The sequence below is a fragment of the Amblyomma maculatum genome, chromosome 8 (assembly GCF_055883805.1).
Source record: "Amblyomma maculatum isolate TAMU_Amacu chromosome 8, ASM5588380v1, whole genome shotgun sequence".
Classification (NCBI taxonomy): Eukaryota; Metazoa; Arthropoda; class Arachnida; order Ixodida; family Ixodidae; genus Amblyomma; species Amblyomma maculatum.
The window spans coordinates 35,346,040-35,373,056 of NC_139351.1; the positions used below are offsets into that span (position 1 = coordinate 35,346,040).

General features: G+C 44.8%; 1 protein-coding gene across 3 annotated transcripts in view; it reads left to right on the forward strand.

The window, feature by feature from the left end:
• LOC146180970 (protein zyg-11 homolog B-like) overlaps positions 1-27,017 on the forward strand; it is a 95,895-nt gene that overhangs the window by 9,365 nt on the left and 59,513 nt on the right. For 2 of the 3 annotated variants that reach the window (XM_084576206.1, XM_084576207.1), the window contains exons 2-3: positions 4,197-4,400; positions 25,955-26,125. In XM_084576206.1, coding sequence (XP_084432332.1) covers positions 4,297-4,400; positions 25,955-26,125 — 275 coding nt within the window. In that variant the 5' untranslated portion in view covers positions 4,197-4,296. Of the gene's footprint in view, positions 1-2,828; positions 2,932-4,196; positions 4,401-25,954; positions 26,126-27,017 lie in introns of those variants that run through there. The other variant, XM_084576208.1, reaches the window with a different exon arrangement.

Below are 27,017 nucleotides of genomic sequence, written 5' to 3' on the forward strand. Positions count from 1 at the left end.
CAGCAAGCTGATTGGTCTGTAATTTTTAAGGTCCTTAGAGTCCCCTTTCTTATGAATGAGGATAATGTTTGCATTCTTCCATGGTTCCGGTACCGTCGATGACACCAGGCACTGCGTATACAGGGTGGCCAGTTTTTCTAACACGATATCCCACCCGTCCTTCAGCAAATCTGTAGTTATCTGATCCTCTCCAGCTGATTTTCCTCTTTTCATAGTTTCTAATGCTTTCTTGACCTCGTCCTTCGTCACTGGTGGAACGTCTGACTGTTTTTCTCTACTGCCAATCTCGTTACAGTCCTGACTTCTTTGGCTACTGTGGAGATCTGTATAGAACTGCTTGGCTACTTTGACTATCTTGTCTATATTCGTGATGGCGTTGCCCGCCTTGTCCCTTATCGCATACATCTAGTTTTTGCCTATGCCCAATTTCTTCTTTACCGCTTTGTGACTTCCCCCGTTCTTTACAGCATGCTCAATTTTCTCCATGTTATACTTCTTTCTATCGGCCACCTTGCGCTTATTGATTAGCTTTGCTATCTCGGCCAATTCAATCTGGTCTATTGGATTGGAAGCTTTCACACTCTGGCGTTTCTTAATCAAATCTTTCATCTCCTTAGACAGCTTTCCGGTATCCTCTCTAACTATCCTACCGTCTACTTCTACCGCACATTCAGTAATGATAGCTCTGAAATTATTGTTCATTGCTTCTAGGGCAATGTCGCCATCCTCTGTTAGAGCTGAATATCTATTCTGTAGCGAGATTCTGAATTCTTCTGCCCTCCCCCTCACCGCTAATTCGTTGATGGGTTTCTTTGTTACTAATCTGTTGCATTCGTTCCTCAGATTTAGGCTAATTCGGGACCTCACCATCCTGTGGTCACTGCATCGCACTTTCTCGATTTCCTCTACATCTTGCACAATGGCGGGGGTTGAACACATTATGAAGTCAATTTCATTTTTAGTCTCCACGTTAGGACTTTTCCATGTCCATTTCCGGTTCTTCCGTTTGCTGAAGAAGGTATTCATGATTCTTAAGTTATTGCGCTCTGCCAACTCAACTAGTAACTCCCCCCTGTTATTCCTAGAACCGATGCCATAGTCACCTGCTGCCTGGTCTCCTGCCTGCTTTTTCCCTACCTTGGCATTGAAGTCGCCCATTAGTACAGTATAGTGCGTCTTTATTTTTCGCATTGCCGATTCTACATCTTCGTAGAAGCTTTCAACTGCCTGGTCATCATAACTATCTGTAGGTGCATAGGCCTGTACAACCTTCAGTTTATACTGCTTACTAGGCCTAATTACGATGACTGCCACCCTCTCATTAATACTATAGAATTCATCTATATTACCCGCTATATACTTATTGGCAAGGAAACCTACTCCTAGTTGTCGCCTCTCTGGTAAGCCTCGATAACACAGTGCATGCCCATCCTTCAGTACAGTATATGCCTCCTTCGGCCTCGTAACCTCACTAAGCCCTATGACATCCCATTTCATACCTTCTAGTTCCTCTAACAGCACTGCTAAGCTAGCTTCACTAGCTAGGGTTCTAATGTTAAACGTTGCCAGGGTCAGTTTCCAATGGCGGCCTGTCCAGCGGAGCCAGAAGTTTTTAGCACCCCCTGCTGCGTCACAGGTCTGACCGCCGCCGTGGTCAGTTGTCCCGCAGCCGCTGGTGACTGAGGGCTAGGGTTTTATGGAGCTTATCATGAGAGGTTGTGGCCAGTTACTGCACCAGGGTGGCCAAATCCTGTTCTGGTGAGGGAGTGCGTTGCCGGAGGTGTTCACCAGCATCAGGTCGCACCCCAAACCTGTTTATGCAATTCCATCGACACGCGGATTTTTTTATTTTTATTTTTTAAATCCGCTGAAGAATTGCGCGGCACCGGGATTTGAACCCCGTTCCTCTTGCATGCGAGGCGGATGTTCTACCGCTACGCCACCGCTGCACCTGCATTACCAAGGTCTTGACCTAAAGATTGAAATTGGAAGTACTGCTTACAAGTTAACTAATACTGCTGTCACACAGGCATTTCGAAGACCCTCGAATCGACTGTCTATCGACTAGAAGGCTTTCGAACGCTGCCACACGGGCGTTTTCAATGGCCATTGAGTCGATAGTCTATCGAGTCAACGGAACAGCTCGGAACTCTATCGAGATCTCGAAGGCCTTCGAACGTCACGCAAGGTTGCTAGCGTTGACCCGAGTAGCGTCACGTACACACATACACAGCGCATTTACGATACAAAAACGTGAACAAGCGTTACTATTTTATATCTTTAATTTACGCGGTAAAATATTAATATCTTTAATAATTTTAAAATAACATCTCTCATTTTTAAGGCGCATTATATATGGACTCTCTACCACTGTAACATGCGCCGCTGAGAAAAGCAAACACAATGAAATGCACAGCCATATGAACGTCAACGCGTTAAAAAAAAAAAAAAGTTGCCCTTGAATAATAACTAAACATCTGCAGTTACTAAAAGAAAAGGTAACAGTTATATTTTATTTTACATTTATAGACAGATTTTAGTTCTTTAAGCAAAACCGAAAGCAACGATAGTGGCACCAAGCACGAGAACTATTTCAATAGCCTTCGAGTTTTGCCGTGTAGCAGCGGCACAACTCCTTCGAGTTCGATCGCGATTGAAAATCTCAAAGGCTATAGACTCAATTGCCTTTAAAAATGACCATGTGACTGGGGTATAAGTTAACTGACACTGTTCACACTTTGATTTGTTTACCCATTTTATGTCACCTTGTCATTTGCTAGCTTTTCAGGTAAGCTTGGTACTTAGACTGCCTTGACAGTTGAGTGACTGTTTTGGCGGATGGAGGTCTTTGGTTCAAGCTGAAGACCAGGGCATCATTTTTCAACTGTGAAGCCGCACAGCCTTGCTTCTTAGTGCTGTCGCTGCATCCAGGTGAATGCTAATGAATAATTCATTACCCCGTTATTTCAAAAACGTGGTGTTGAAATATTACTGGTTTGGTACGCAACTAAAATTTAGAGTAAAAAAAATACAATCCAGAAATTTATTATCTTCATTGTACATACTGGAAATGTACAAGGTTGGAAGCCTAACCTGGAAGGACGAAGTGTTCACTCGATCACTAGCAGCTTCATGCGGCCATGAGAGCTCGTACCTACAGAGGCAAAGATACCTCTTCGCTCTGCATGTTTTTATTGATTTTATGCAAATTTTTTTCCACTCAAAAGGGCAGCATGGCCAACAGCATTAGGTAGCAGCAAAAGTGAGCCTTGATACACTTGGGCTCTGTCGCAGTGGGTTGCAGAGCAGTTGAAGAGCTGTTAAGAATTTCTTCATTGTAGCTGTAGTTTAATTACGGTCATAATTCACATCCCGTATGAATGCTGTATCTCTGTGAGTCCCAGGGTGTGAACTGGGCTGATTTCATTAGCATTGGGTCGTGTACAACAGGATCGTTTATATTTTTTTTGTTTGTAGAGCAGATGTAGGTTGATAGTGCTGTGGCGCCTCGGTGGAGTGGCTGTGGCGTTTAGCAGCAGCTGAGCCTAAGGTTGCAGGATGGAATCTTGGCTGTGACAGCTGCATTTTTATGGGGAGATGTACGGAACGGCCTCCCATATTTTGTGCAATGTTAGTGCATGTGAACTAACCTGGGTCCGTATTTTGAGTTTTCATTGATTTGAGAAATGCTCTTTTTGCCCTCTTCTGATTGGTGGGAGCTATGGAACCAGAAGTGGTGGCAGCAGAACTGGTATTTGGCGTCTCTTCCTATCAGATGAGTTGAGGTCAGGCGAAAACGACACATTTGGAAATTATGCAAACTCTGATTACGGGCTCTGAGGTGGTTCCTAAACCAGTCACTGTATGGCTTCTCTCTTTGTACACATGCACCTTTGTGACTTGAGCAGCCACGAGCCAATATAGCTGCACCCAGAAAGTAGCAAGTTACTGCGTACTGCCTTGTTAACTTGGAAAGTGGTTCTTCCAACATTTTTGCTAATTACAGTTAGAGTGCTTAGTTTTGAAACAGAATAATGGAGCTGGCTTCAGAGCAGGGGTTTGTTGCTGATAGTGCATGCTTTTGCAGTGGACATGGTAAATGTGGAATATGTGAGCTTCCCAGTAGTTCACGTGGCAGTGAGATATTTTCATAGCTGGAAGCAGTCTATTCATTTCCCTCCTCTTGTTGCAAACAGTGACGGCTGAACGTTCGAGCCTTGACCGCACAGAGGGAGAGAGGTGCAAGCGAGATGATGATCCCCTTAGAGAAGCCCTGAGCATTGCCCGGCATTCAGGATGTACGACTCGCCGGCATCACTGCAAGAGTGCTGCGTCGACTTCATCTGCGAGAACATTGACGCCATCTGTGAGGTCCAGACAGATGAGCAGCAGCAAATGCGGTGAGTGCTTGGGGTGTGCATTTTTTTGTCCTGTACGATTTGCATGTTTATTCCATTTAGTTCATTTTTGTTGCGAGATCATGGCACTGCGGGGGGATCTGCAGTCGAAGCTCACGCATTTTAAGGCGAAAGCCTTTAATGCCCCATCATTGTCAACAGTAGGTTGTCAACAGAGGTGTCATGCTTTCGAGAGTGAGAGTTAAAAATAAATTTATAAACCTTGTCTCCACCTGGAATCGAACCTCTATCCCTTGATCCCCAGCACAGCGTTTTACCAACTGCGGCACGCCCCTGGATCGTGAAACGCTCTTCATAATTCCCCTTGTCTACTGTGAGGACGATAGCGGGATTCCGCAAGTGACAGATACTGTGCCTTTCCTTTCTTGTAAACGTATAGAATGCCGGTGAACTTTTAGGCATTCAATGAAATGCTGGTTGTGTTCTACAAGGGGCGCGCGATGTACCGTCACCGGGCAATTCATGCATGTATGAAGCTGACCCTACTGGCCGTCCGATCCAGGCGTCCGTGTGGCGCCTTTCATTTGGTGCTTCCTCGAGTGCTGCACCACACAGCAAACAGAAACAGACCCAGATGTCTTGGAGGTGTTAGTACAGCAGGCATCATCGGTATTTCAAATTGATTTACAGGATAGAAAAGGCGCAGTATCTGTAACAATTCTCCGCGGGCACGTACCACGCCATAAAGGAAGAAAGGAAGGTGAGAGGGAAAGAAGAGAGGGAGATAGAGGTGCCATAGTGGACGGCTACAATCCACCGCGCTATAATGGCTTTCGCCTCATTGTACTTTAGTGGACCAAAGTGCCCTCTAGAATTTTTTGTTGCCTTTATGATGTTCTTGTGATTTTTCAGGATACAAATAATTTGGAAATGAGGGGCTCATTATGACATACGTGCCAAGGAAGCCTTCAGCCATCATTAATGATGTAATTATTTTATGGTGCAAATATAATTGATTGGAGGGTTGAAGAAAAAACAATGAGGTGCTAATTGTGGGGTCAAACCCACGATCTTTCATAATTGGATTGAGTAACATTATGATAGCAGGGTGAAGAGGGGAAATAACCAAGTAGTGTTATTGCAAAACCCGGTGACTGCTGATGCCATTCAGATGCTCATATGGAGGGCATCTGGTAGTTAATTCAAAGGTCAAATGTCAATGTCCACCAGGGGGATGCTGGATGTACGCTGTGCTACACACTACTCGGCATTGAGTGGGCTTCTGCTATGTTATGTTGGCCAATGCCAACCTCAAGGTCATGCAAGCCACAACATCCTTGGTCGGGTTTGGAAGTAATGCTTTTGCACTAAAAAGGGAATTCATGATATTCCAGCCAAAAACGAAATGCAGAAATGGGCATGGGCAGTGCATGTGATGTGAAGTCAAGGCAACCCATTAATCAGGTGTAGCAAACTGGATTCCAAGAGAAGGCAAGCATAGCAATGGATGGCAGAAAGTCTGGTAGGGGGATGATATTGGGAAATTTGTGGAGAAATAGGCAGCTAGAGCTTGCATGGACAGGGGTTAAAGTTCAGGGGACAAGGGAGAGAGAAGTCTGGCCTGCAGCAGAGGTAGTCAAGTTGATGATGAAAGGCATAGTGATGCACTAGCCTTAAAGTCCACTTGAGCAAGAAAGCCTGGCAGTGCCAGGAAGGAAATTCTTTGACTGGCCGCTAGCTCGATTACATCACAAGTTCATGGTCGAGGTGGACGAATGCTGATTGGTTGCCGGGGTGGGGGACTTGTGAGACCATGTTGATAAGGCCGAGTTTGCCGGCATGCCGTTGGTTGTTGGTAGGTGCACTGATCATGTGAGGAGGCTGAGCACAGTGGAGGGCTTTACAGCAATTGGCAGTTGCGCTTGGTAGTGTGCAGACGTACCCAGACGGTTTCACATATTTTTAAAGTTGTATTTTGTTTATTCAGATACTCTAAAGGCCCACTAGGGGCATTACATAGGAGGAGGACGTAAGCCAGTACACATGTATTTGTGAAACAAACAAACAAAGTAATGTTCTAGTAAAGTCATACTCAGAAGCAACATGCTCAGGTTATTGCATCATAACACAATTATCGGGTTGTGTCAGGTAAAAACAAAGTATCAGGCAGTATCAATCAGTATATCACACTGTATATATGGTTGGAACAAAGTCAAAATCAACGCTGCCTGTGTCTAACATAGTGGGAAAATAACCCAAAGTCAGAGTTGGATTCCCAACCTCTTACAGGTGCTGACATGAATAAATAAAAAATAGCAAAAAAAAAGATTTTGTGTTTGTTGGGCTGCAGTAGTAGAAACCTGTATTAGCATTGTTGCTTATAAACAGTTGCATTCCACTTCATCTTTCCCATAAAGTTTTTGTTTCCCTTTTTTTTTTTTTGTCAATGACAATGCTGCAGCATGCTCTCAAAATGCATTTTGTGTCAACCGGTCTTTATGCCGTAACATTTTTCCTCCATGGTGGGCTGATCACAAAGCATAACCGCCTTGCACTGCTTGCAGCTACACAGCACAGATGGGAGGGAGCAAAAGTGGCTGTGGCATTGCAGGCCCTGAAACCTTGCTCCCATAGAGCCTGTTTGTTGTTATGGGTTTCTTCTTTTTATTCTTGGCATGCCAGATCATGTGTGTTAGGCCTGGCCCATTTCCTTTTGTGGCATTGACTGTTGCTTCCAGGCTGCACTGTTGTGGAAAAGTGCAGCTGGCCGCACAGGTGCTGCTGGGTGCCTGTTTTTCATGGTTGCAGCTTCCGTCTGCCAGGCCTGCTTTCTGTGTTGTTTGCTGTGGTACTTTAGTGCAGCTCAGAGGCGTCCATTCCTGATTTGCGAGCTGTAGTCGTTGGTGCAGTCAGTGCAGCATGCCACCTGCCAGCCATGGCAGCTTAACAGGAAAGCGAAATGCCACTTGCCACAGCAGCAGGTGGTAGAAAGTAGGCTCAGCTGTAAAGTGGCTGCCACAAGAAGGATACTGAATGTGGCTACCGGGGATGTAGGCCACGGCGAAGGCTGAAGAATGTGCAATCTGAGAGTGGGGCTATGAGAACAGGCTAAAGAGTGACTACTGTGCAAGCAAAAGGTTATGACGAGAGCGCAGGCATGTAGCCCACATAGAGTGACAATGGGACCAGAGTTGAGAACATCAGTTTAATTTCTGTGGGAATAAGTAGACGTGTGTTTGGAAGCTCTTTATCTGAATATTCAAGCTTCTTCAGGAAAAAAACAAACAAGAACAAATGGAAGGTAAAATAGGAATCGAACCTGGGACGATATACGAAGCTGACCCCTCCAGGCATCCGATCCAGGCGTCCGTGCTGCGACGGCTTTCATTTGGCGCTTCTTCGAATGCCGCACCACACAGCATACAGAAGCAGATGCAGTACAGCAGATGCATTTCAGATTGGTTTGCAGGAAAGAAAAGGCGTAGTATCTGTCACAATTCTCCGTGGACACCTTACCTGAGCTGGTAGGAAAAGGAGGAAGGTGGGAGGAAAAAGAAGAGAGAAAGAGGTGCAATAGGGGAGGGCTTCTCACACAATAGTGCCCCCTAGAATTCCTGGTAAATTGTTAATTGTTTCATTAGAAAGGAAAGGCGCAGCATCTGTCAGTCTTGAAGGAAGGGAGGAAGGTGGAAGTGAATGCAGAAAAAGTGAAAGAGGTTCATTAGTGGTGGGCTACTGAGTAGTTTTGGTTACTTGGGTCCTTTAACGTGTGTTGACATCACATAACACAGGGCTGCCTCTCCATTTCGGTTAGGTATTGTGGCCCCCTTTATAATAATAATAATAATAATAATAATAATAATAATAATAATAATAATAATAATAATAATAATAATAATAATAATAATAATAATAATAATAATAATAGTAGGTTCATAAGAATGGAAAGGTGCAGTATCTGTCAACTTCTTTCTGTGAACACCTGAACTGCACCTAAGGGAAAGGAGGAAGGTGGCAGAGAAAGTGGAAAGAGGAGCTGTAATAGGTGGCTAGGGAGCAATTTCGACCACGTAAGGATCTTATGTGCACTAACATCGACAGCACATGGATGCCTCTTCATTTCGCCTGCATCAAAACGTAGACACCGGCGGTCGGGATATGCCCCCTATAGACCTTTTTAGTTTCGATGCCTGGGTGCAGCCATCTTAGATTGATGGTGGCGCCCCGTATGAGCCAAACTGGGAAAGTCCGCTCCGGCTCCTCCTGACGCCATCTTGGGCTGTGCTGTTCGTGTTGATGCTGCGGTGCGGTAGTGTAAAAGTGCTGTTTCGCGGTGCTCGTGAAAGCTATCTGACACCTTGGTGCTACAGTCCAGCCCACTTATAACAGCCGCAGATATAACGAACGCTCGCTTAGTACGAACGAGGGCGGTGCTACCGTCAAAATATATATCGGGGCAATGGCACAGTGTCTCACATAGAACGAACTGTTGTGGCCTCAACACTCGGTTAGAGCGAACGCGAAGCTGTCTGGCCCCCTTAGTTGACCGAGCCGGCGGTGTTTGGCACGGTTTCGCTCGACTGCGAACCCGCGGCAGGCGAATTTCGCGCACTTTGTGTTCCCCTGACACGACGCGCACACAGAGCGCACAAAGCGTCCCCCGGCGCTCCTTTGCGGGTAAAATAAAGTAAAAAAAAAAAAGTGCGCGTTGAAAAATGAAAACGAAAAAGCGCGGCGCGCAGAGACGAAAGAGAAAGTGGCGCCGCCCGCGTCGCTGTGATGCATCCACGTGATCTGCGTCGGCCAATCCGGAAAGTCAGGCACCTGCTCTACCGGCTCAAACCGATTCTCCATTTGTTGCTCCGTTGCCACCCCGCGCTGAGGGCAATGCAACCTGCAAAATTCAGCCGCTGGATATGGGCATCATTCATGCATTCAAGGTGTGCTACCGGCGGCGCGTCATCCAACGCTTGTTGATCGCGATTGATACTGCCATGCCAGTTCGCATCAGCTTGCTTGCCACCGTGGAGATGTTGAAAGCGGCGTGGATGGAACTCACCACGGAGTGCATAGCAAATTGCTTCCGCAAGGCGGGTTTTATGGGCCCAGGCACCGAGGACGCCATAGATCACCCACCGGAAGGCCGGTCGCACGAGGACTTGTGGCAACGCGTTGACACGCAGCTGGCCGGACCTGACGTTGCCTGGGACGATTTCGTTTCTGCTGATGATGACGCCGACATTGCGGAGCCATGCACTGACGAAGCTATTGTGCGTGAAGTGCGAGCCCTTCCTGACTGCCCAGAGACCGACGAGGACGATGACGAGGATGCTGCTCTACCGCCGGTTGCTGTGAACGCTTCAACCGCGATCAGTTACATCGCGTCGCTTAAGGAACTCGTGTGCAGCAGAGGCCTTGGCGATGAACATATTACCGCGCTGGAAAAATTAGAAACGGCAGTGATGCGATCAGCTTTGAAGAAGCAGACATGCATCACGGACTTTTTTCAAAAATAAAGTTAACTTTCGTCTCGCTTGCTCTTTTTGCCCGTATTATAGGTGGTCCACTCACTTACTACGAACTTTGGATACAACGAACAAATGGCGCGTGACGATCAAGTTCGTTATAAGTGGGCTGGACTGTATTTGTGCTTTGTTTGAGCGCGCGAGCAAACCGTATACCATCCGCTTGGCACTATCGGCCGGAGTGACTGCGAAGGACTGCGCTTCACTTCTGCAGTGAGGGTGTATCCGTTGTACCTTTCACAATACATGTATTTTCAGTTATATTTTATAATCGCAATGGTAACTGTACATACAAACACACAGCGAATGAACCATACGGACAGCTACCAAACACGGAATGCATATATTACGAAAGACGCTTTCCAGTTATCGCCGCATTGATTTAACGTGAAGTGCGACCCATTTTGATGTACGATCGAGCTGTCGTGCTTCAACAATGTATACTTTCAAGTTAAACCACGGTTCAAGACCAGCACATAAAAGAAGTAGTGTCTAAAGTACCATCCGTCGACGTTTTTATGCAGCCTTAGTGTTCGTCCTGCAGCGCAACATTGTATACCCCTGTCCCGTACGTCGTAGCAGCATCGTTTGCACGACGTATTGTTGAGCAAAACATTGAAAAACTTGCACTCTCAGCTGCACTATGAATGAAGACGACAAATTCCGGCGCCGTCCGCTGGCGCGGTGGACTACGGCACTCTCGTCAAGCGCTGCTCCCTAGTCGTCGCTAGGCCTAAATTGTTGCACATCGAAGGCACATCCGACGGCGCTTTGTAATTGCTCAGCGCTAGAGTAAATCGTCTCTCATGGAACTGCCTTACTGCCGATCCCATAGTATCAGTAAAAGAAAGATGTAAATTTCGGTGATGCCTTAGCAGTGGAGCCAGTGGGCAGACGATGACCCACGCGCTGCACCAGCGGCAATGTGTTGTGTAATTTATTTGTATTGCAATTATCAATAACACGGTATTGGTCAGAAATCCGCAAGAAAGATTTTTTTTTGCTGTTGGCTGTTTAAGTGAAGAACAGATTTCAGCACTCTCTTCTTGCGCTGGCGGAAGAGATCCACCGTATCGTTTGTGCGGAGGGCTTGGGGGAGGCACGGCCTGCCCGACGTGCGTGGTTATTGCGGCGTAGGAAGTGAAATGGGCATCATATTCGTGAGTATGTCATTGGTACTAAGTCTATCTGGCTTACATAAAACGCTCATAGGTGAAATTAATCAGGATAGACTGGAAAGCGGTGAAGCAGAAACATATCACAGCCGAACTCGGACTGTCGATGCATGCTTCCCTTCACTTCTTCACTTCACTTTATTTCCTTAAAGGCCTCTCTTGGAGGCATTACATAAGGGGTGGGTTTACAGACATGAGAAAATACAAGCACAGGTCATTGTGTTTGAAAATAAGTTTTAAGGCATCAATAAATGAAGATTGGCATGAGAGGGTGGCGACTTCGTGGGGAAGCACAGCACAAAATACAAGCACAGGTACAAGCAAAGCACGAAATACAAGCACAGGTCATTGTGTTTGAAAATAAATTTTTAAGGCATCAATAAATGAAGATTGGCATGAGAGGGCGGCGACTTCGTGGGGAAGAGCATTCCAGTCCACAATTGCTCGGGGAAAAAAGATCCTGAAAAAGTTTTTGTGCGAGCAACAGGCCGAGTTATCTGAAATGGATGCGAAGCGCGATGAGGTATGTGGGTGTGATGCACAATGTAAGGTGCCTGATTTAGGGAACTGTTTAGAATTTTGTGCAGTAAACAAAGACTGGCAATGTGGCGACGAAGTAAAGGTTATCAAGACTGGAATTTTCCTTTAGAGATGAAACGCTGATGGAATACGAGTATGCGTGATGCACGAAACGGATGGCATGGTTTTGAACTGATTCGATCGAATTTGTTAAGTATATCTGAGATGGATTCCATATTGGACTGGCGTACTCAAGCTTTGATCTGATCAGTATTTTATATGCCAAAAGTTTTACTTGTTGGGGCGCATGACGTAGGTGATGTTTTATGAAGCCTAAAGATCTGTTTGCAGATGATATGATGTTAGTTATGTGTGTACACCAAGAAAGGTCGCTGCAAAGTGTGATTCCAAGGTACTTATATGATTCCACGCGTTCTATGGAAGATTTAGCAACTTCATAGGAAAAAATAAGGGGGTTATGCTGACGAGTAAAAGAGATGAGTTTGCACTTCTTGGCATTTAAAGTCATTAACCAGCATTCTTGCACTTGGGTTAGGTCATGCTGTAGTGCTACTTGATCAGATACGTTAGTAATTTTCCGATAGATTACGCAGTCGTCGGTGAAGGTTCTTATCTGACAGTGTACATGAAGAGGTAGGTCATTTATATATGTATATTAAAAACAGGAGAGGGGCGAGTACAGATCCCTGTGGGACGCCAGATGTTACGGGGATTGTGTTTGAGCTTTTGTTATTAACATAGACGAACTGTGAGCGGTTAGCAAGAAACTCTTTAATCCAATTTAGAATGTTGGGATGCAAATTTAGAGCGGCGAGTTTCATTAGTAAGCGTTTGTGAGGCACCTTATCAAAGGCCTTTGCAAAGTCTAAGAAAATTGAATCAGTTTGCTGGTTACGATCAAGGTTAGTGTGCAGATCGAAAGTAAAGATTGCTAGTTGTGTTTCGCACGAGAAACCCTTTCGGAAACCATGTTGCGCAGGATGAAAGAAGTTGTGTGAATCTAGAACGTTTATGATATGGGAGTAGATGACATGTTCCATGAGTTTTGCAGCGGTGGCGTAGCGGTAGAACATCCGCCTCGCATGCAAGAGGACCGGGGTTCAAATCCCGGTGCCGCGCAATTCTCCACCGGATGACAAAAGAAAAAGAAAAAAAAGAAAAAAAAAAAATCCGCGTGTCGATGGAATTGTATATACAGGTTTGGGGTGCGACCTGATGCCGGTGAACACCTCCGGCAACGCACTCCCTCACCAGAACAGGAGTTGGCCACCCTGGTGCAGTAATTGGCCACAACCTCCTATGATAAGCTCCATAAAACCCCGGCCCTCAGTCACCAGCGGCTGCGGAACAACTGACCACGGCGGCGGTCAGACCTGTGACGCAGCAGGGGTGCTAAGAAAGCCTGGCTCCGCTGGACAGGCCGCCATTGGAAACTGACCCTGGCAACGTTTAATGCTAGAACCCTTGCTAGTGAAGCTAGTTTAGCAGTGCTGTTAGAGGAACTAGAGGGCATGAAATGGGATGTCATAGGGCTTAGTGAGGTTAGGAGGCCGAATGAGGCATATACTGTATTGAAGGATAGGCATGTACTGTGTTATCGAGGTTTACCAGAGAGGCGACAACTAGGGGTAGGTTTTCTTGTCAATAAGTATATAGCGGGTAATATAGATGAATTCTATAGCATTAATGAGAGGGTTGCAGGCATCGTAATTAGGCTTAATAAGCGGTATAAACTGAAGGTTGTACAGGCCTATGCACCTACATGTAGTTATGATGACCAGGCAGTTGAAAGCTTCTATGAAGATGTAGAATCGGCAATGCGAAAAGTAAAGACGCAGTATACTGTACTAATGGGCGACTTCAATGCCAAGGTAGGGAAAAAACAGGCAGGAGACAAGGCAGTAGGTGACTATGGCATTGGTTCTAGGAATAGCAGGGGGGAGTTACTAGTTGAGTTTGCAGAGCGCAATAACTTACGAATCATGAATACCTTCTTCAGCAAACGGAAGAACCGGAAATGGACATGGAAAAGTCCTAACGGAGAGACTAAAAATGAAATCGACTTCATAATGTGTTCAACCCCCGCCATTGTGCAGGATGTAGAGGTAATTGGGAAAGTTCGATGTAGTGACCATAGGATGGTGAGGTCCCGATTTAGCCTAAATCTGAAGAAGGAACGCAATAGATTAGTAAGAAAGAAACCCATCAACGAATTAGCGGTGAGGGGGAGGGCAGAAGAGTTCAGAATCTCGCTACAGAATAGGTTTTCAGCTCTAACTGAGGATGGCGACATTACCCTAGAGGCAATGAACAATAATTTCAGAGACATCATTACTGAGTGCGCAGTAGAAGTAGGCGGTAGGATAGTTAAAGAGGATACCGGTAAGCTGTCTAAGGAGACGAAACATTTGATTAAGAAACGGCAGAGTATGAAAGCTTCCAATCCAACAGACCAGATCGAATTGGCCGAGATATCAAAGCTAATCAATAAGCGCAAGGTGGCCGATATAAGGAAGTATAACATGGAGAAAATTGAGCATGCTGTAAAGAACGGGGGAAGCCTTAAAGCGGTAAAGAAGAAATTGGGCATAGGCAAAAACCAGATGTATGCGATAAGGGACAAGGCGGGCAACGTCATCACTAATATGGACAAGATAGTCAAAGTAGCCGAGGAGTTCTATACAGATCTCTACAGTAGCCAAAGTAGTCAGGACCGTAGTGAGATTGGCGATAGGGAAAAACAGTCAGACGTTCCACCAGTGACGAAGGACGAGGTCAAGAAAGCACTAGAATCTATGAAAAGGTGGAAATCAGCTGGAGAGGATCAGATAACTACAGATTTGCTGAAGGACGGGGGGGATATCGTGCTAGAAAAACTGGCCACCCTGTATACGCAGTGCCTGGTGTCATCGACGGTACCGGAAGCATGGAAGAATGCAAACATTATCCTCATTCACAAGAAAGGGGACTCTAAGGACCTTAAAAATTACAGACCAATCAGCTTACTGTCTGTTACGTATAAGGTATTTACTAAGGTAATCGCCAATAGAATCAGGACAACCTTATACTGCAATCAAGCAAAGGATCAAGCAGGGTTTCGGAAACGGTACTCTGCTATCGATCATATCCATACCATCAATCAGGTGATAGAAAAATGCTCGGAATATAACCAGCCCTTATACATAGCATTCATTGATTACGAAAAAGCATTTGACTCAGTTGAAACCTCGGCGGTGATGCAGGCATTGCGAAATCAGGGGGTAGACGAGCCGTACGTGAAAGTGCTGGAAGATATATATAGTGGCTGCACAGCAACCATAGGTCTACATAAAGAAAGCAATAAAATTCCCATAAAGAAAGGTGTTAGGCAAGGAGACACAATCTCCCCAGTACTATTCACAGCTTGTTTAGAGGAAGTATTCAGAGACTTGGAATGGGAGCAGTTAGGGATAAGGGTAGATGGAGAATACCTCAGTAATCTGCGATTTGCTGATGACATTGCCTTGCTAAGCAACTCGGGGGATGAACTGCAAATAATGATTGATGACCTAGACAGAAAAAGTAGAATGGTAGGCTTGAAAATCAATATGCAGAAGACTAAGGTAATGTTCAACAGCCTCGGGAAGGAACAGCAGTTTACATTAGGTAGCGAAATACTGGAAATAGTAGGCGAATATGTCTACTTAGGACAGGTAGTAACCGCAGATCCAGACCATGAAAAGGAAATATCAAGAAGAATAAGATTGGGATGGAGCGCATTTGGCAAGCACTCGCAGATTATGACTAGCGGCTTACCGGTATCGCTCAAGAGGAAAGTGTACAACAGTTGCATCTTGCCTGTACTCACCTATGGGGCTGAAACGTGGAGGCTAACCAAGAGAGTTCTACTTAAGTTGAGGACAACCCAGAGGGCTATGGAACGAAAAATGGTAGGGGTAACGTTAAGAGATAGAAAGCGTGCAGAGTGGGTCAGAGAAATAACTCAAGTTAATGACATTCTAGTGGAAATTAAGAAGAAGAAATGGACATGGGCAGGACATGTAGTGCGAAGAGAGGATAACCGATGGTCGCTGAGGGTAACAAACTGGATTCCAAGGGAAGGAAAGCGTAGCAGGGGGAGGCAGAAAGTTAGGTGGGCGGATGAGATTAAGAAGTTCGCAGGGGTCAAGTGGATGCAGCTAGCACAGAACCGGGTTAAGTGGAGAAATATGGGAGAGGCCTTCGCCCTGCAGTGGGTATAATCAGGCTGATGATGATGATGATGAGTTTTGCATGGCACGCTAGTTAGAGAGATGGGACGGTAGTTTAATAGCGATTCTCTTGTACCTGATTTGTGGACCGGGATGACCTTTCTCATCTTCCAGTCGTTCGGTAGCGTTCCTGTTGAAAGAGACTGTGAGAATAAAAGAGACAGATATACGGAAGATATGTCTTTAGTATTTTTTAAAACTTTGGAATTGATATCATCAACGCCAGCAGATGAAAGCGGTGAAGCATACGCCCTCGACAGTCATCTTGCAGTTGTTTTCATTGTGCATTCCAGAATCACGCATTGCTGTCCAGATGACATTACCACTAAAATGGGCGCTAATAAAGGTATTTAAGTCTCTCAAACGACAATATACCGAGGTTTAAGGCCGCTCTGCTATGCATGAAGCGTGCGAATGCACAGCCCACTCAGTACTGGCAACAATGGGCCGGCGCAAGGAATCTGGTTAGAGAGTATTTTCCTCCTCTCCTGCTTGCTCTCGGTAAAACGGTCTATAGATCTTATGTAAAAACTGGGGCCCCCTAGCGCTGACTGCACACGTTTCTGCCATATTGAGGGATTGTGGGTGCCGTAGCAATACTATAGCAGTACAGGATAGTGATGCGAAGGTGACAGTTATCTTCTTCTAAGGTACCCAAATATTGCTGCGTGCCTTGGTGTACACAAAAAGGGGCTTGGACAACCAGGGAAGCAAAATGGGAGGTGCCAACTTTATAGTTTTTTATTCATGCGCAGCATTATTTGGCCCATGTGTGACATGTATGGAATATGTGTGAACAGAATGCGTCGACAGTGGCTGTGTAGGTAATGTTGAGCATAATAGTCATACGTGTTATAACATTTTATAGCTTTTGTTGAGTATAATTGCCCTTTACTAATTTTAGCTATCAATTAACTGCCATTAATTAGTTAATTGGAATTAAGTTGAACTTTGTGCTACATCAATAACTCATATATTGTTGCATAGCTTGTGTTGAGTACAATTGCACTGAACTAATAGTATATCCTAATTAATTACTGTTAATTAGGTAATTATAACCTAATTGAAAGTTGCGCTGCCATATCAAGTCATATATCGCCGGATAGTTTATATCGAGTACGACTACGCTACACTAATTGCACTTCTTAGTTAATAATTGTTACTTAGGTAAATGGGATTAAAAATAGTGTGATTAACTTTGCCTGCAACATGCAGTTATATATAATTGGCAATGTCTCGACTAATATAATCCCAAATATAAGTCTACCTTGATGAAATAAAAACAAGCAACGTAAACGAGAAAAGTTGAATTTAATGACTCATTAGCAGTGCATAAAGAGACTTAAGTACCCCAGTAGTTTTTTTTCTTGCTGGGATCACCATATGAGGTCAGCGGGAGGCTGATACCAGATGTTGAGTTCTTCTTGAGCGGTTATAAATTGAATCGCAGAAGTTAGATCGTAGAAGGAGGCCCAAAAGTGACCTGTTTGCTTATTTTGTAATTTGTCATGAAGCACTTCGTGGTCTGTTTGCAGTTATTGTGCAGTGCGTCAGTCAGCTAGTAGTTTCTCACGTGCCTGTTGCATCGGCTTCATGTGGCTGTTCTTTTTTTATCCTCAATGCTCACTTTGATTTATCGAAGTAGCAGACATTTTTCAGTTTCAACACATTTTACATATTTCATTTTTCAACACAGAATAAAAATATTTTACTGTATTTTATAACAAACACATTCCTTTTCATCCTGCATTGCTTTTAGGCGAACAAGCACTCGTCGATTTTTCTATTTGCGAATTTCTGAAGAAAGCCAATATTTAAAATCAAAAATAGGTATTATAACTCTAGGCATCTGATAGATCATCTAACCTTGTGTTTGGCGTATGATATCATAACCCTAGGCATCTGATAGATCATCTAACCTTGTGTTTGGCGTATGATAGCCACTGTTGCTTATGCTTCATAAAACCCCATATAACTAATTTGTGATGTGTCGCAGGCAAACTGATCTGGAGCAGACCTTCAGCTAGCCATGTCAATCCGTCACTCTTCGGTCATTGTCAGCTAGTGCGGTCTTCGCGTGTTTTACAAAGATTGAATCTTCCAAGCAGAATTGTTCAAGCGATGGTGTGCACCCACAGTGCATCATCGGCAGTCATCATTAGGCCACCATGCTACCGACCACCTGCTTTCGTGGCACCGAAATGTGAGCAGCAATGCAAATTATCAGGCCATTTTTTAGTGCGTCCAAGCAGCACCAGGGCTATGAAGCATGCAGTAGTAGAGGGCTGCAAATTAATTTTCAGAACCTGGGGATCTTTAACTTGCACCGAAATCTCGACACACGGGCGTTTTAGTTTTTCACTTCCATAAGAAAAAGGCCGCTGAGGCCATTTTTCTCATGGAAGTGAAATACTAAAACACCTGTGTGTCGAGATTTCAGTGCACATTAAAGATCCTCAGGTGTTCAAAATTAATCTGCAGCCCTCTACTACGCTAATGACGAGATGGAGCTTGCATCCTTCGGCTCAACAGCACAGGGTCCTTGGTCAGCTTTAAACACACTACTAATCAGCAAGTTTCATCAAGGTGTACTTGTAATTGAGTATCTGATTGTGATATGGCGTCGTCCGTGCAATGCGGGCGCGGAGCTTGCCTTAGCCCTTAACCTCCGTGATATGATCACCGACGCGAAAAGAAAATGAACAAAGGCCAATGATTGAAGAAAAGTGTGTCTGAAATTTAAAAAAAAAAAGAAAAGAAATTCTTGCTTGACTGCACGTATGCAACCATTGTGAATTCCTTCGTTGCCGCGGTGCCTATCCGATTGAATTTTCAACGCAGAATAGTTACTTGCAAAGCTGATCGGAAATGTGGACAACACAGAAAGGTCCATGGATCACTTGTTGGTCGCTAATTTTTTCTTAAATCTCAAAAAAAGAAGATTGCCAAACTGAGAAAGTCTGTTCATATGTTCCGCGCCAGGCAATGCCGCGACTGCAATCACCCAACATGGCGCCGACTACTCGTTTCAGTTTTCGCTCGATAGATGGCAGCACTTTTGCATAAGGTGGTGGAAACTAGCAAAAAACGACTGGAAGATTAGTGGCTTAAAAGCAGAGAAGTGACATAATGTTAGTAATGTAGGAACAAAATTTAAAAAATAGAATGATGGTTTAGTTAACCATTCTGAATCAATAATTAAGATATAGGGAGAAAAATGAGCATGATAGCTACTGCTACCACCCCGTTTCAAAGGGGACGCTCCTATATTCCATCCATCCCATCCATCCATCTATATGCTCCGTGCGCTGGTATGGTGGCGCTAGCAACGAAGCCGCACACCATTTCCCGCGTTAACTGGACACACAGTATGCTTCTGTCAATCCTTCGCATAGCAGACGCGCACTGACATCGTTGCGAGAATGGCACCGCAAGCGAGTCAACGCCTGCTTTTATTGGATTTCAATGAAATAAAAACCTGGATGTATATTTAAAAAAAAAAAAAAAGAGCTTGAAAAGTGGATGCTGGCTTTATACAAGCAATCATGATTATGGCGATGAAGAAAACGCAATTTTCGCAGCAGGGCTGTCTGATATCAGTGGTAAGTTCTTCGTGCAAATGAAGAGTTTGCACTATCACATTCGCCTTGAGATAAACAAAATTTATAGCTTACAGGTAAATTTAAAGGTAAAATTACGTTAAAAATGTGATGTACACCAGTTGAAATTGACCACTTGCGAAAATCCGTGTCAGCTTCTTCAGAAGCCTTTTGTTCCCCAAGGGCACGCTCGCATTACAGTCGAACCCGGATATATCGAAATAGTTCGATATATCGATATACAAAAATCGGCTTGGGATGGCACTTACGATGTGAAAAAACGATACCATATTTGTCGCGTAATCAACTCACTCCATAATGAACCCACCCTCCACTTTTGCACTCTAGAATCTGAAAAAAAAAAAAAAAAGCGTTAAGGCCAGCTCGCTCCAGCGACGAGCGGCAGCGACAGAGCAAAAAATTTCCAACTTGTTGGAACTGCGTCCCTCTGGCGTTCGAGCCACCGTGGCAGCTCAAAACAAGGTTTCTGTGTCCCCGCGGCAGAAATCGCCAGCGTTATCGCTTGCATGTCGCACTCCATTTCGGTGTCTCATCCACAGCTCATTTCTTGGCAGCGTGCCAAGATGCTGCGCAGCGATAACGTCACGGCGTGTTTATCTTTTGATAGCTCCTGCGGCGTCGGGGAGCGAACTTGGCAGACTGCCCGTGATGGCTTAATTGCACAAGCCTGGTTCGATTTATCACGCTGCACTTGGGGAGGGCGTAGTCCACTGCCACAAAATGATTGGAAAGTGTGATACAGTAGCTGCAAATACTGTTTGAAGCGAAAAAGGCGAAAAATGCTAAAAGCCGGTGTCAGGATCGCAGCTGACCGCGTGCTTTCGTTGATTCATACATGCAAAGATAAACGACTGCCACAAAAAAAAAAAAAAAAAAAAACGCCTCGTAAAGCCATATTTTAAGCTACGCCGCGCGTACAGCACAACGATAAAAATATACGAATCTCGCAAAAAAAAAAAGAAAAAAAAAAGATCTGCTGCTTCTTAACTTCCGCAGGCACCATAGCCACGTCAGCCGCCGCGCGCAGAGGGTTCGCAACACACGCTGGAGAAAGCGTCCGACGTTCTGTCTGAAAACTGGCTGAGCTGGCTTGGCGCATGCTTAGCACGTGCTACTGCGAACGAAGCCCGGGAAAGAGGAAAGAGAGAGATAGCTCGGCAAAAGAATGGGCACACCCTTGCGCATCGCTCTGCTGCGTTTTTCCCCTCTCGTTCCCACCGGTCCTCTCTGGTTCATTCACGCACATGGCTTGCAAACGTCACGTGCTGGCACGCGGGAAACGATAACCGCAGATGCGCGCGCCTTTCGGGAATGGGCGTGGCGCTGCCCTAGCCGAACTGTTCCCTCTCATTACTTCCGCGCGTGGCTTGAAAACGTGACGCGGCAAACGGCCGAGGTTGATGCGCACGTCTTTGGGAAAGGCACACTTTCCAGTGCGTGGTGTGGAGTTCGATATATCGAACGACCGGTGAAATTGAGTTCAATATATGACGCGGCTTTCCTATACTTTTACATGGTATTTTCAAGGGGATATTCCGTGAGTTCGATATAACCAAAATTCGATGTATCCGGGTTCGGCTATTTGAAGAAGCGAAAAAAGGCAAGTTCCTCCTTCTATGTAAACTCAGGCATTTTTCCTGTTGACTGGAAAATGACTCGGGGAGAGGTGTCCAAGGGTACAGTGGTTGACTGCCACCCCTTTATTAGTAAAATAAAGGATGAAGGGGATTGTCCAGTGCCTTGCTTCTCCAGCATGACTGGTTTCGGCCCATTTTTCGCTCTTCCACCCTGCGACACGTAAGCGACTGGCAAGTGTGGATGCGCCGTAAAAAGGCGTTGGTCTCTTAAATACAGGCAGCTGCAGATGGCATTGTAAAATCAGACAGCACATTTCAACTGATCCAGATTAAGTGTCCTTACAGTTTGAGGAACAAGTGCCTGTGTGACTCAAAGAAATCACCTATGTACCATACATCTACAATGTGAATGATCCATAAGTGTCCTTACAGTTTGAGGAACAAGTGCCTGTGTGACTCAAAGAAATCACCTATGTACCATACATCTACAATGTGAATGATCCATAACAGTTGCCTAAAACGCATTTTCACTACAGGCAGGTAATAATAATGCTCTGTCCTTATGATTGACATTGCATTGCTTTGAGTATTGTCCTCAAAGAAGCATAGCTCTAACCATAGAAAATGACAAAGCATTTCTTGCTGAGTATGTACCAGAGTTATAGGATTTTTATGTTAGCTATTTCCTGAAAGCACTAATTATATGAATGTCCAAGGGCGCTTATATTTTTTAATAATGTACAAAGCTCCCCTAGTCCTTTCATGCTACAGTCAAATCTCGATATAACGAATCCCGCGGGACCGCGAAAAATCATTCGTTATTTTGAAATATCGTTGTAATGAAAAATCTGCGATTATAAGCCAGTGGTCAAACCTAGGTATGAAAATGACGTACCTTGGCAGTAGGCACGTGTGTAGGCTATCAAAACCTCAAGTGAAAAGGTTGCACTAGCTCCAAAGCTGATTTATTTGAAGAAATCCATTATTTTCTTCTGCCGCGTGCAGCAAACACGACCGCGCACTACATTACACCACTACAGCACATACACCTTCCGCTTTCCAGAATACCTCATCGCGTGCGTGATTGCACCGAGCGATGAAAGTACGAACTTTGTCCATGTGAAAAAAAAAAAAAAACGCACACACATCGGAGTTTTTTATGACCCCATCTTCAATGCTCCCTGAGCTTTGAAAATCTTGTCTCGGTCTTTCATAATGATCGCGGCAGTTGATGGGGCAATGCTAGCTGTCTGTAGAGGCCGAATCGCTTTTTCCCTGCGTCGATTTCTTGCAGTGAAAGCAGCTGCGTTCATATCTTCTTGGCACTTTGCTGGCTAATATCATCGCAAATCTCGCACAAACTTCGCAATAAGATAATCAGCGGCAAAAAAAAAAAAATACCGTCCCGCACGTGCGAACGCACGAACGACCGAGTCGCGTACGGCACACAACGCAGGAAGAAAAAAAACGCAGGCAGCTAGGCCTGCTGGCTACTGCGTAATAAACCATAGCTTCATGGTGGCGCTAGGAGCTGGTCCTAGATGTCCTGATGATGATAGTTACAGCCCACGGACCATACACACAGAAACGGCGGTTTCTGTTTCGTTTCACACGAGAGTTGCAAGCTGCGGTGCTGTTAATTTTAGCCAAATTCGTAATACTGATGTTCCAAAATTATAGAACAAGAAATAAAATACGTTCGTTATTCTGAAATATACGCTATTTTGAAATTCGTAGTTCTGAAATAGTTTTACATTGAAAACATGGCAAATCTGCCGGGGGTTCTTAAAAAATTCGTTAATTTGAAAAGTTCGTTAATGTGGCGTTCGTAGTAACGAGATTTCACTGTATCGCTGCCATGCATATTTCCTCGCTATCCTGTCTGTATTGTTTTTTTTATCGCCGGCCGCAGCTCGGGTGCTTCAGATATTAGATAGCAATTACCGCAACAGACAACATTTTTTCCTTCTCTTTTTGTGTGTTTTCTTTCTTCTATAAAATATCTGGGTGTTCATTTGCATTTTAATCTCTCTTGGAATGCTCATATAGACCTCATCACCGGCAAAGCTTTTAGAAAACTTGGCATGCTAAGGCGCCATTTACACCTCGCAAATTCTAACACGACATCAAGCTTACACTGCACTGATAAGGCCTACCTTAGAATATGCTTCCGTCATATGACATCCTCACCAGGACTCCCTTTCGAATCTTCTTGAATCCGTCCAGAATAAAGCAGCAAGATTCATTACATCATCCTACTCAAGATTTCAGAGCGTATCATCAATTAAAGAAGTTTTAAACCTACCATCGCTCGCTTCCAGAAGGAAGTTTGCGCGATTATCATTTCTTCACACATTATACTATAGCAATTCGAAATTTGCTCGCTCCCATCTTCTTCCTGCTCCTCACGTCTCATCCCGGCGTGACCATGCAAACAAAATCCTCCCACTTTTTGCACGAACAAAAAAATACCAATATTCACCACTCTCTTTAGCAATAAATGAATGGAATCAGTTGGTGTCAAATATCGCTGTTTTGAGTGATTTGACCTATGGGGCTGAAACGTGGAGGCTAACCAAGAGAGTTGAGGACAACCCAGAGGGCTATGAAACGAAAAATGGTAGGGGTAACATTAAGAGATAGAAAGCGTGCAGAGTGGGTCAGAGAAATAACTCACGTTACCGACATTCTAGTGGAAATCAAGAAAAAGAAATGGGCATGGGCAGGACATGTAGTGCGAAGAGAGGATAACCGATGGTCGCTTAGGGTAACAAACTGGATTCGAAGGGAAGGAAAGCGTAGCGGGGGGCGGCAGAAAGTTAGGTGGGCGGATGAGATTAAGAAGTTCGCAGGGGTCAAGTGGATGCAGCTAGCACAGAACCGGGTTAAGTGGAGAAATATGGGAGAGGCTTTCACCCTGCAGTGGGTATAATCAGGCTGATGATGATGATCAGAGTTTCAAGCAGCATTGCTAGCTTCTTCAAGCGCATCGTAGTCAGTTTGCGCGGTTTTGTCGTTCCCTGTATAGAGCTTCCTTTCCTTGATTCTTTCGGTGTAATCTGTGTTTCTGAGTCGCTGAGATCCCAAATGTTTCATTTATTATCTTTTTTTCTGGTTTTAGTTTCTGTATTCATGGTCAGCGTTGTAGTGTGTCATGCGCGATGTGCATGTTTTTCCCTTTTGCTGAAATCGCTGCACATTTTTATCTTTTTATAGTTCTCTTATTATGTTGAAATATTGCTTGCCCGACTATTTTTTCCTAGTTTTGTATAAAGATTACTATGACTAGTTATATACTTCCCTCACATACCACCATAACATCATCTGTTATCCTGTTTTTGTTCTACCCTGATTTGCTTCCACATCACCCCCTATGTAATGCCCTATTGGGCCTTTAGGGTATTTCAAATAAATAAATAAAACTACTACCACCATCCAATGGCACGTGTTCTCATGAAACGTTTTGGTTCTATTTGCCTACTTAAAGTACTTTGCTTTCGGAGATGATTTTGTGTTGTTGTTAATTGCAAGAAATAAATATACAAAAGTCCAAACCACTCTTTTTGTTCCTTTTTATTGGTACAGAAAAGGGCTTAGCTATCGAGGGTGCAAAATAATATGCAAAAGCACTGCCTGAATCCAGCGCTCCCTCTTCTCTGTTTCATAGAATTTTCAGGGATAACGATAAAATTTTACCCCTTTGGCACCTTGCCTGCAGTGGTTTATAGCTGTTATGACATTGGTAAATATAGCAGTAGGTCGAGTCATCCATAACTAGTCGTGTTTATTTTTGCCTTCGGCGGAAACACCTTGCCGCTCGCTTCACTGACTGCAAACTGAGAGAGTGGTGTCGACCTTTCGCCCCTTCTGTTAACCAGATGGCGCCACATGCACTCCCCAAACTTCAGCGCACGAAGCCTATACACAACATTAGGTTTTGGAGAAAGGAAGGTTCAGTATACTTTTTGGTGGACACCATGGAATTTTGGACGCCCACACTTAATTAGGTCAAGGTCACTTGAAGTTCAAATTTAGTGCCACACGAAGACCGCCTATACCTAGTGTAGTGAAGATTTCGCTTGAAAAGTCCTGAGTAGAGGTTTGAAAAATGAATTCTTGAAGACCTGTCTACGGCTGTTAAGATTTATTTATAGCTGCATGACTGGAGCTCACTACTTCCAATGTGCACAGTACGGCTGGTGGTCGGGATGGCGGTGATGGTGAATTGGGTGTCCACAGATGACTAATGTGACATTAGTAATGTGCAGGATATGCGTTGGCACTTGACGATTCTCCATGTTTTGTTGCGCTGTTCGATGCAATAAACTAAAGCTAGGTTTAAATGTTTAGTGCAGTGTGTCCGCGTGACTCTCTGGGAGCATTTGAAGTGGGCCTTATCATCTATCAGTCATCGGCAGTGAACAGTGCCGTTTGGGCATGGTTTAAAAAGTGCATAAATGAGAAAGTTGCATAGAATTTGAGCAGACAACTTCCAATGTCACTGCTTTTTTCTGGTGATTTTTCTCTGTGGTGTAGTTCACAAAACTGTATGCCACACCCCAATAAGGTGCTTACTTCCTGGATTGAGGTTGTCTATATTTGCAATGCCTGGCTACTGTAGCAAACACATTGCACTGTGGCTGCAGGATGCAGCATTTGGTTTGTGTTTGAGAACAGTTCTGTTGAAACTTAGCAGGTTTGTCAGCTGGGTACTTGTGCGAGCTTAAGAGACAACTGCCAGGCTGCGCAAACAATCGGCTCAATACTGGCACTATGTTGGCAATGCAAGGTCTTATGTTGGACTGGACATTACTAACACAGCACCAATATTGGGCCAGTGTAAGTGCACATTGTGCGTTGTCTGAGTGGTGGTCGCTGGTGTGATGTGGTGGCACTGGTGGTGGTGCAGCTACTCCTTCCGGGACCCGGAGGTGTTCTTCCACCGGGAGGTGTCTCAGCAGGTGCTGGAGACACTGAGTGCTCGGGGCCTTCTCACCGACAGCATCCTGACGCTGTTCGACTCGCGTTCCACCCGCTTGCAGAGGGTGCGCATCCACAATGCGACCAACGTCACCACCAGGCAAGTCTGAGGGGGAGGGGCACGAGTAGCACTGCTGCAGTTGTAACGTTGTGCTAGTTCAGCTGTCTCTCACTGCAAAGGCCCAGAAGCGACAAGCTTTGTTGCGACGTCAGCTTACGTCTACTGGTAGAGTTGGGAGATGGTCGAGTATTTAGGGGAATCCCCCGGGGTAGAGTAGATTAGTAATAAGGGAGTAATTACTGATTGAAATCCACCCAAGCGTAGTCATACAGCTACCGAGGAAAGCTATGCAGGTTTCTCAGAAACTTGATAGCTAAAGAAAAATTTGTCCTGGTCTAGGGATCAAACCCGCGACCGCCGCCTTACCGGGGCTGGCACTCTACCAACTGAGCTAACTAGGTCGGTCAGCCCTACCATCTGTTCTAATATACTAGGAAGAGCAACCAGAGTGCCTTGTTTCTGCCTGCGGTAATGCTTGTATGTGCGCATGCAGGATTACTGCCTTTGATGTATGGCATTGATGACACTGAGCATATTGAAGGTGCCAGCTAAAGTTTAATAATGACTGTTTATATCCATGCTTTTCTTGCATGTCCTTAGGAGTGAAGCTTTTTCATGCTAGGACTGTAGTGTGCAGCCCTCAGTGATGAGTTTCTCCCCACCTCATTTTACCTCTTCAAGGTGCCCTAGTTGAATAGTGCTTCGATCTTCCTTTGGTCAATTGGCACGTTGAAACTTGTTTTTCCTTTTTCTCAACTCCCGAAGACAGGCAGGCACACAGTAAATGTAAGCATCAAAGCGATTTTGTGAGAAATAAGCTAGCTATATTGGTTGATTGATTTAATTTTATCTTTATTTACACAGTCTTGTTATATCACGTGGGTTGGCTGTCTAGTCTGGTAGTCTACTGGTTATCACTGCCGCGTTGGCC